The sequence below is a fragment of the Populus trichocarpa genome, chromosome 2 (genome assembly GCF_000002775.5).
Source record: "Populus trichocarpa isolate Nisqually-1 chromosome 2, P.trichocarpa_v4.1, whole genome shotgun sequence".
Classification (NCBI taxonomy): domain Eukaryota; kingdom Viridiplantae; phylum Streptophyta; class Magnoliopsida; order Malpighiales; family Salicaceae; genus Populus; species Populus trichocarpa.
Genome location: NC_037286.2, coordinates 1220375 through 1229099, shown reverse-complemented (window position 1 = coordinate 1229099; position 8725 = coordinate 1220375). Strand labels below are relative to the sequence as shown.

Sequence of the window (8725 nt, the reverse complement as noted above, 5' to 3'; positions counted from 1 at the left end):
ACCGAGCCATGTTTTAATAAAACTACAAGTCCTATCCAATATGCCCTGCATGAATCTCTGATAAAAGAAAAGGTGCCCAAAAGTATTATATCAGCAACCTGACCATTAAAAAGATGTGGTCCATGGACCATCATGGTCAGTTGTTGAGTCCAACAGAGAAAAGGCATGATTCTCCTAATTATTTCTCATTTCACTTGATTTCAATTCCGAACTTCACATCAATATTTTTTATTTTCAGCAATTCTTATGGCCACTCTGGTTTTTAATGCTTGATTGACCTCCATATTACCATTCTCTAAAACACTGAGAAGTTGAAAAGGGCCTAATCTTTAATTAATCTAGGCCCAACTGATAAAACAGTTTATGATAGAGGTGATTATTTTTGGTTCGGTTCGATTTTTATAAAAAAAAATAACCAAATCAAAAAAAAAATTGAAAAAAAAAACCGAAACCGGTTCAAACCGACCGGTTTCGGTTCGGTTTGGTTCGGTTTGGTTTTAGGACAAAAACCGGTTCAAACCGGTTTGGTTTCGTTTTTTCGGTTTGGCTCGGTTTTTTTTCTGTTTGGGTTTCTGGTTTTAGGCTTATAAAACCAAACTGAAACGACCGGTTTTTTTTAAATTTTAATCGGTTTTTTTTCACAGTTCGGTTTTTTCGATTATTTTTTTTCCGGTTTTCTCGGCTTTTCAGTTTTTTTGCTCACCCCTAGTTTATGATGTAAATTCCCCTTGCTAAAGGAGACAGAGTGGCTCAACTCTTAGGACTTATTTAAGATTGTGATAGCGGTTACCATTTAAAATGCTTTTTATTTATAAATATATTAAAATAATTTTTTTTATTTTTTAAAAATTATTTTTGATATCAGCACATCAAAATAATCTGAAAACATAAAAAAATTAATTTTTAAAAAAATTCAAAATTTGAAGCACCGCGTTCCCCGAACAGGGCCTAAGTTAGATTCGAATGAACCCTAAAAAGTAATCCTCTTGCTCATTTTATCTTTAGTGATATTATTAACCTTAAAACACTGACAATTATTCATTACTGTTTTGACTTATGGTCATTTTATTTTTTTTTGTCTTTGTTTAGAGGAAAGGTGGTCTTTTCACTGTAACATAAATATCTTTTGAGAATTATGTAAGGTTATTTTAGTAATTTTATCTTTTAATGGGCAGTAAAATTACTCCCTTGAATGAAATAATCAAATGTCTTATGCACAATGATGTTTTTGTATTTTCACATTTGATATAACAGTATAATTACTATATTACTCTTACCATTCAAATTTTGTAGCCTTGACTTCAGGGGCTTGGTTGTAATTTCATCATGGTTTGTTTGTTATTATCATTTAGTTCTAAGATCATTTTTGGTCTTATACAAATAATAATAATAAAAAATTGTTAACACCTGCCTCGCACGCGTCACCTGCTCTGCCATCTTCTGGCGGCGCATGCAATTGGCTCTAGTGATTGTGATCGTCATTCCATCACATCATTTGATTCGTCTCGATGTCATTTTTCTCTCTGGGTGGCACGTATATGATGGTTCGGAATGGTTTGGCTCGAAATTGCTTTTGATTCAATCTCCCTTCTCTTATTTGCAATTATTTTATTTAGATTGATTATTTCTAATTGGAATTTATTTTCAATTTCATCCATTGTTATTTGATTTTTTGGATTTATTTTCAAATTTTATCATCGTTCTTTTAATTTTCATTTGTTTTATTTTGAATTATTTTCTTGATTGATTTTTTTTTCAATTTCACCCATGAGCATTTATTTTCATTTAATTTTTATGTTAAATTTGATCCAAATTCTTTTAATTGCTATTTTTTTAAGTCATTTTCTTAATGGATTTGTTTTTTACCATCTCATCCCTGAACATTTAATTTCATTTTATTTTTCTATAAACATTTAATTTCATTTAATTTTTATGTTGGATTTATTCTTAATTCATGTAATCGCTATTTTTTTGGTTCTGCATTGTTTTTTTTATTGAATTTTTTCTCTCAATTGTATCCCTTGATATTTGTTTTATTAAGAATCTTACTTTTTTTTTTCCTTTAATGAGATCACCTCGGTCTCATGACCTGGGTAATAGATCTGAAAGATTAGCCTGAGTTGACTTCCTTATTTTTTAAAGTATTTTTTTAAAATTATTTTTGGCAGTATTTTTTTCTTGTTTATAGGGTTATCCCAATTTTATATATCATGTCATGTGTTTGATTTGTTGACTCGTGTTGGCTACTGGGTTCGCTCGATGCTATTTTTTATAAATTGTTTTGCTTTGACAAGTTGTAAAAATTTATATTTTTAAATTGGTTTATAATAAACTTATTGACATGACATGAATACAAGGTTTCATAGATTGCGAGCTTTTTAATCCTCATTGGGTTTTTTGTTTGCAATAATTTTTTTAGATTTCATTTTCATTGAGTTTTTTCCTGTCAGATTTTAGCCTTATTATTTTTTTTACTATTCCTTTTTTTTTGCAAGTTTTTTTATTAATAGTTTTTTTTAACGATTCCATCCTTTAAAATTAAATTGGATGATATTTAAACTTCTTGATTGAACTCGGGTCCATAATTTAACAAGTTGCAAGTTTTTAAGATTATATTAGGTCTGAAGGTTCGTCTGGGTTTGTTTGGTTTTTCCTTTCTTTTTTTAAGCAAATGTTTTTTTTTTTTAATGTTTGACTCTTTTTTTCTAGTTTTCTTTCAGTTATGTTAGTATTGATTTGTTTGATAATCTGAATAGGCTTAGGTGTTTATTTTTTTGTCAATTTATTTATTGTTGCTGCTTTTTTTTTTAAATATCTAAATTACCAATTTAACTAATGACTCGGGACTTGAATTTATTTTAGCCTATCACTTTTTCTACATTAAAAAAAAATTGTTTGGCCCGCAACAACGTGCATGTAACATATCTAGTAGTAAACTAATCCGCCGACCCTTAATTTGATCTTCCAAATAAATCAGTTTCATGGAAAGTGATTTATTGAAAATTACTTAATAATATTTCCTATATTTATTTACCATTATAAAAATTAGTTAACATAAAACATTTTCAAGTCAAAAGAAAATTTAGCTTGATTTATAGAAAAATATTTTCCTTTTATTTTAAGCGAAAAATACTTTCTAGAAGTTGCAGAAAATTCAAAAATATCTTGTTATTTGTTGATAATATCAAATCTAGTCCTTAATGTTTTGGTTGCTATATATTTTGTTTTGAATTTTTTTTTAATTTCATCCCTTAGAATTTGATTTAATTTGATTTTTATATCAACTTTGTTCCTTGTTCTTTTTATTTTTATTTACTTTTCTTTTATCATTTTCTTAATTGAATTTCTTTATCTATTAGATTTGGTCAATTTTTTTATTTGAAATAATTTATAAAATTATATTTTTATTTAATTCCAGCACCTTTCAACTTTTTTATTTGTCAGACTTGGTCTCCATTGTTTTAATTTTTATTTATTTTATTTAAAATAATTTTTAAAATTATAATTTTTTTTCAATTTCATCACCCTTCAACTTTTTTATCCGTTAGATTTGTTTCTTATTTTTTTTTATCAAACTTGAAAAAAAAATGAACATTGATAAATTATTTTCTAACTTATTTTCCAAGACATAGCCAAATATTAAAAAATATTTTCCAACTTATTTTCTATTATTTTTAATGAAACTATTAAATATTAGAAAATAATTCGCTTTCCATTAATCTACTTTTTATGAAAACTGCTTTCTAAAAAAATATTATTTTCACCAAGGCTTTAATTTTTCAATTGTATTTAACAAATAGATTAACATACACAGGCCAATGCTGCCTCTGAACAAAGGGATGTTGATATCAATTTGGTGAAGTACTTTGCGAAGCCAATAATGCTAGTGGGTTTGGTATTATAATATAAGATGTAATCTAAAAATATTTTTTATTTAAAAATATATTAAAATATTTTTTTTTATTTTTAACATAAATATATCAAAACCATTAAAAAACACTAAAAAATATTAATTTAATATTCTTTTTAAAGGAAAACATACCCAAAAATAAAATTCATTACACTCTCGCAGAATGAAAGAGCATCCGACACAAGCATAGGGCATCATTCAGTGTATTCCTTGGATGAATCATCAGAAAATAAGAGATCTACTATTATTTACACTCGTTGGATTTGGATAAAATGATCAAGGAAAACCTTGATAGATAATATCTAATGGTTCAATGCTTAAACTGGCATCGTATCGATAATGGTATTGTGGTAACTTCTTATCATATAGTGAGATCCCAGTAGATAAGCTTATTTCAATGGCCCAGAAATGAAAATCATAGATGCTGGTGTGTTTCCTGTATGCACAATAAGCTTTTAGTACATTCTAAGATGATGAAAATATGGTGATCTCTAATCAGCTTTCTATAGCACAGAGCAGAGGAGATGGCTAACCCCAATATACAAGAACAAAATTTTACAGCAGTGAAGTCCATGTTACCACAAAATTATTAGAATTAGGTTTTGCTTTTATTCATTCGAGAACATTATTAGCCTAGACTTCAGTGCATGGGCACCCAGATAAATCTAGAGGGTGAGGAGGCTTGAGGCTGACTGTGGAGGATTGGTGAGCATGTGAACCACTTCCCTCATGGTAGGCCGGTTCGAGCTCTCATCTTTTACACACAACATAGCTATCTTAAACAGGTGAATGGCACCTGTTAGAGGGTACCCACTAAGCCTGGGGTCCACAACTGCCAAGACTGAAGCTGCATCGGATGGCTGAGATAGTTCTGACGTGGTCTTCCTGACCCATCTCACTATGTCCACCCCATCTCCAAACTCCCCTACTGGCTTCCTCCCTGCTATCAGCTCCAGCAGCACAACACCGCAGCTGTAAACATCACTTTTTTCGTCCACTTTCAATGTGTAAGCGTATTCTGCAGCACATCACACCAATCAGAGAACGTAATGACTAGAAAGGCTTCAATTTTTTAGGTAGCTGCATTGAATTCAAAAGGCTTCTCTAAAAGTAGTGACTAGAAAGCCATTACTCGGAAAGTAATTTCAAAAATATCTTTTACCTCAGAAAACTAGGCATAAAACCAAGCGTGTAAAGTAACCAAATTACCTCAATATGGACCTCAAACGAGGCCAATTAATGTATAACACCCAATTCATAAAGTTAATGGATTAAACGAGCATACAAGCTTATATACTATGGTGTCGGAGCATATATGCACATCATTCTGCTGACACGATCTGTAATAATTAGCTAATAAAGGAAGATAATTAGTAATTTAGTCAAGAAAATCACAGACCTGGAGCAATGTAACCATAGGAGCCAGCAATAGAGGACATGCATTCTGATGCACCTGCATCTTGCAAGAACTTGGCCAGCCCAAAATCAGCAACATGAGCCTCAAAATCCGAATCAAGTAATATGTTATTGGACTTCACATCCCTATGTATAATCAAAGGAGAGCAATCATGGTGAAGATAACAGAGTCCCTTGGCAGCCTCCACAGCAATTCTGTACCTGGTTTCCCACTGCAAATGGCCTCCCTTTGAACCATGCAAAAGCTCTCCTAAGCTCCCATTTGGCATGTACTCATACAACAGCAAGTTGGTATCCTTATTTGATACGTACCCCAGCAGCCTAACAATATTTCGGTGCCTGATCCTTCCAAGTGTTTGGATCTCGGCTGAGAAGCCATGATCGTTTCGTCCGGTGCCTCTACCAACAAGTCGTTTGATAGCTACATGATCAATACCCTCTGGCATTGACCCACGGTAGACAATCCCAGCGCCACCTTTGCCTATAATGTTTTCCTCTTTCAAGCACTCGAGCACATCCTCTGCTTTGAAATCGAGCCTTTGGAATGCAGTGAGCTTCCAGGCCCGTGATTTCTGCAGATTCTTCTTTCTCAATCTGTAAACTGTCACTGCTATTAACAGCAACGCAGTGACAAGAGCAATGACAGTGATCATTAGCTTTGAAGTATTAAAGGACCTTCTATGGCCATGACCACCAAATGAGCAAGAGTCATTTCTTGCTACACAGAGATTTGGATTTCCAAGAAATGAGCTGTCATTGAACGCCAGGAATTGGCCGACAGAAGGGATCCGGCCAAATAAATTGTTGTAGGAGAGGTTTAGAGTTGTAAGACTTGTCATGTATCGAATTTCACTTGGTAGTTGACCAGTAAGCTGATTTCGAGAGAGATCAAGAATACTCAAATCCTTCAGTTTAGTAATCTCCTTTGGAATCTCCCCACTGATGCTGTTTTGACTGAAATCAACGGATGTAAGTGAAGTGCAATGGAACATGGAAGCTGGGATTTCACCGCTAATGTTGTTGGCACGGATGCTGATCTTGGAGAGGATCTCCAGACTGAAGATTTCATCAGGAATTTCACCAGAAAGTCTGTTCATTTCCAGAGATAGAAACTGCAAACTCTTCAAATTCCCAATAGCCCGGGGGATTCTACCAGTAATCCGATTGTCAGAGACCGAAAGAGAGCCTAGTGCATCTCCTGAAATCTCCGGTGGAAGCTCGCCGGAGAAATAGTTATGGCTCAACTCAATTTGGGTCACCAAAGGTAAATTAAAGATCCCAGCAGGGATAGTGCCTGTAAAGAGATTACAAATGATTCTGATTTTGAGCAAGGACTTGCACTGGCCAATTTCTTCAGGAAGTGATCCAATGAAGAAATTATTCATGAGAATCAACGTCTTCAATTTCCCTCCCTTGCATAAGTCCCGAGGAACCAATCCTGTCAAGTGATTATATGACACGTCCAGATACATCAGCTTCCCATTCCGGCCGAGCTGTTTGGGAAGCTCAAATGTGAAGTTGTTTCCCCAAACCTGAAGCACCTCAAGGTTTGGAAAATCACCAACAAAGTCTGGGATTGGACCGTGCAGCTTGTTTTGAAAGAGATTGAGGAGTGTTAAGTTTTTCAAAGCTGAAAAACTCTCGGGTATCTCCCCAGTGAGGTTGTTGATTGAAAGATCAAGTGATTTCAAGCTAATTAGACCAGATAATTCCGAAGGGATATATCCAGTGAGATTATTGAATTGAAGAAACAGCGAATGCAGATGGGTTAATTGGCCTAGAGTAGAAGGAATCTCACCATTAAGGTTGCAAGAACCCATGTCAAGAAGTTCAAGATTACTCAATGATCCAAATTCAGGTGGAATACCTCCTTCGTAATGGTTATAGTACCCAATGCACAAGCTCTTGAGATTCTTCAGCTTAGACAAGCTAGAAGGAACTTTGCCTGAAAGGTCATTACCATTCAAGCCTAAGAACTCCAAGCTCATAATCTCCGAGTACTCCTCTGGTATTTTACCAGAAAAGAAATTCCCTCCCAGGTGAAGATGCTTGAGTTTTTTCAGGTTTGCAATTTCAATTGGCAGTGGACCCGAGCAATTATTGTTGTAAATATCAAGAACCTCAAGCTGTGTCATGCCAGGAGTGATCTTTCCAGAGAAATTCCCACCAATAGCATTGCCAGAAATGTTCAAAATCCTGAGAGATTTAAGCATGGCTATCTCCGCAGGAAGTTCCCCCGTGAGATTATCATTGGCCAAAGTAAGATTCACAAGCTTGTTCAACAACCCAATCTCTGGAGGAATTGAACCAGGAAGATGTCTGAACGACAAATTAAGTGACACCACACGTGAGCTCTCATCACACGTGACTCCAGAGAAGAAACAATGAGCTGAAGGAGATGTAGGAGAAGCCACCCAATCTTCAAGGCCAGTGCCATTATGTCCGTACATGGAAGATTTCAGCTTCAAGAGGACTTCAAGTTCACTGTATCCACTGCAAGCAGTGAACAGTAGTACAAGAAAAGGAAGAAGAAAACACAGAAGAGTTCCCATTTTTTCCCAAGTTTTTCTCTTCGAGCAGAAAATGTTAGACGATAACGTAGAAGTGAATACTATGCTAGTGTACTTGTACTTTGGTTCTTTCTGTTCAATCACGTCGGGGTATGGCAGGCTATAAGAAGTATAGTTTGGTTGCAGGACTGTGAGCACTGACTCGCAGTATCAAGCCTGAAATTGAATTAATAAAAATCAAGAGAGCTGGGTTCACAAAAGGAGTAGCGGTTGCGTTGCATCTTGCATGGGGTTTTGTGCCTTGGACTAGCCATGGCTAGGGTCCCACTTTGTACGTTGTAGGTTTCACAGTAACAGTAGTTTAGCTTCCATTGGTGGATTTTTGTGCAAGGTCTACAAATGGACGTACGTTTATTAAAGGGATTAGACTTTGAGATTTTCTTCGCTCTTCCATGGAGGGAATTGGAATCTGAGAAAAAGGCTTGACACAAATTAACAGGGTAATGGGGCTGGGGATTGTCGTTTTAAACCTGACGTTTGTGTTTGACGGTGTGAAGTGGCGGTTTGGAAAACAGGCCCACGATAATGCTGTCGTGTCCTCTATCTCGTGTCAACAACGCCAGTTAACGTGTTAAGTTTTCTCATCTTTTAAATTATTTTTTACCTATAAATATTTTTAGATATTATTTTTTTATTTTAAAAAAATTATTTATTATATTATCATATCAAAATAATCCATAAGAAAAAAAAAATTATTTGATGCAAAGAAAAAAAAATCAACTTTTTCAAAAACATTTTTAAAATATAAAAATAAATGAGTTCTGGGTAGTATTTGTAATTGTAATAGCAGTTGTTTTTAAAATTATTTTTATTTAGAAATGAATTAAAA

General features: G+C 34.1%; 1 protein-coding gene across 1 annotated transcript; it reads right to left on the bottom strand.

Moving 5' to 3' along the window:
* Positions 1 to 4319: 4319 nt before the first annotated feature.
* LOC7490636 (receptor protein kinase CLAVATA1) lies at positions 4320 to 8271 on the bottom strand. Its single transcript, XM_002300661.4, has 2 exons — positions 5310 to 8271; positions 4320 to 4928 (listed from the first exon to the last, which is right to left on the bottom strand). Exons 1-2 carry the CDS (start codon positions 7876 to 7878, stop codon positions 4576 to 4578), a joined length of 2922 nt encoding a protein of 973 aa, XP_002300697.4. The 5' UTR covers positions 7879 to 8271; the 3' UTR covers positions 4320 to 4575.
* Positions 8272 to 8725: the final 454 nt, after the last annotated feature.

Excerpts from the sequence above, each read along its gene's own strand:
- LOC7490636 (XM_002300661.4), bottom strand. The coding sequence starts at position 7,878 with ATGGGAACTCTTCTGTGTTTTCTTCTTCCTTTTCTTGTACTACTGTTC. Across the intron at positions 4,929-5,309 it reads CTATGGTTACATTGCTCCAG|AATACGCTTACACATTGAAA; the intron begins GTCTGTGATTTT and ends GATGTGCTGCAG.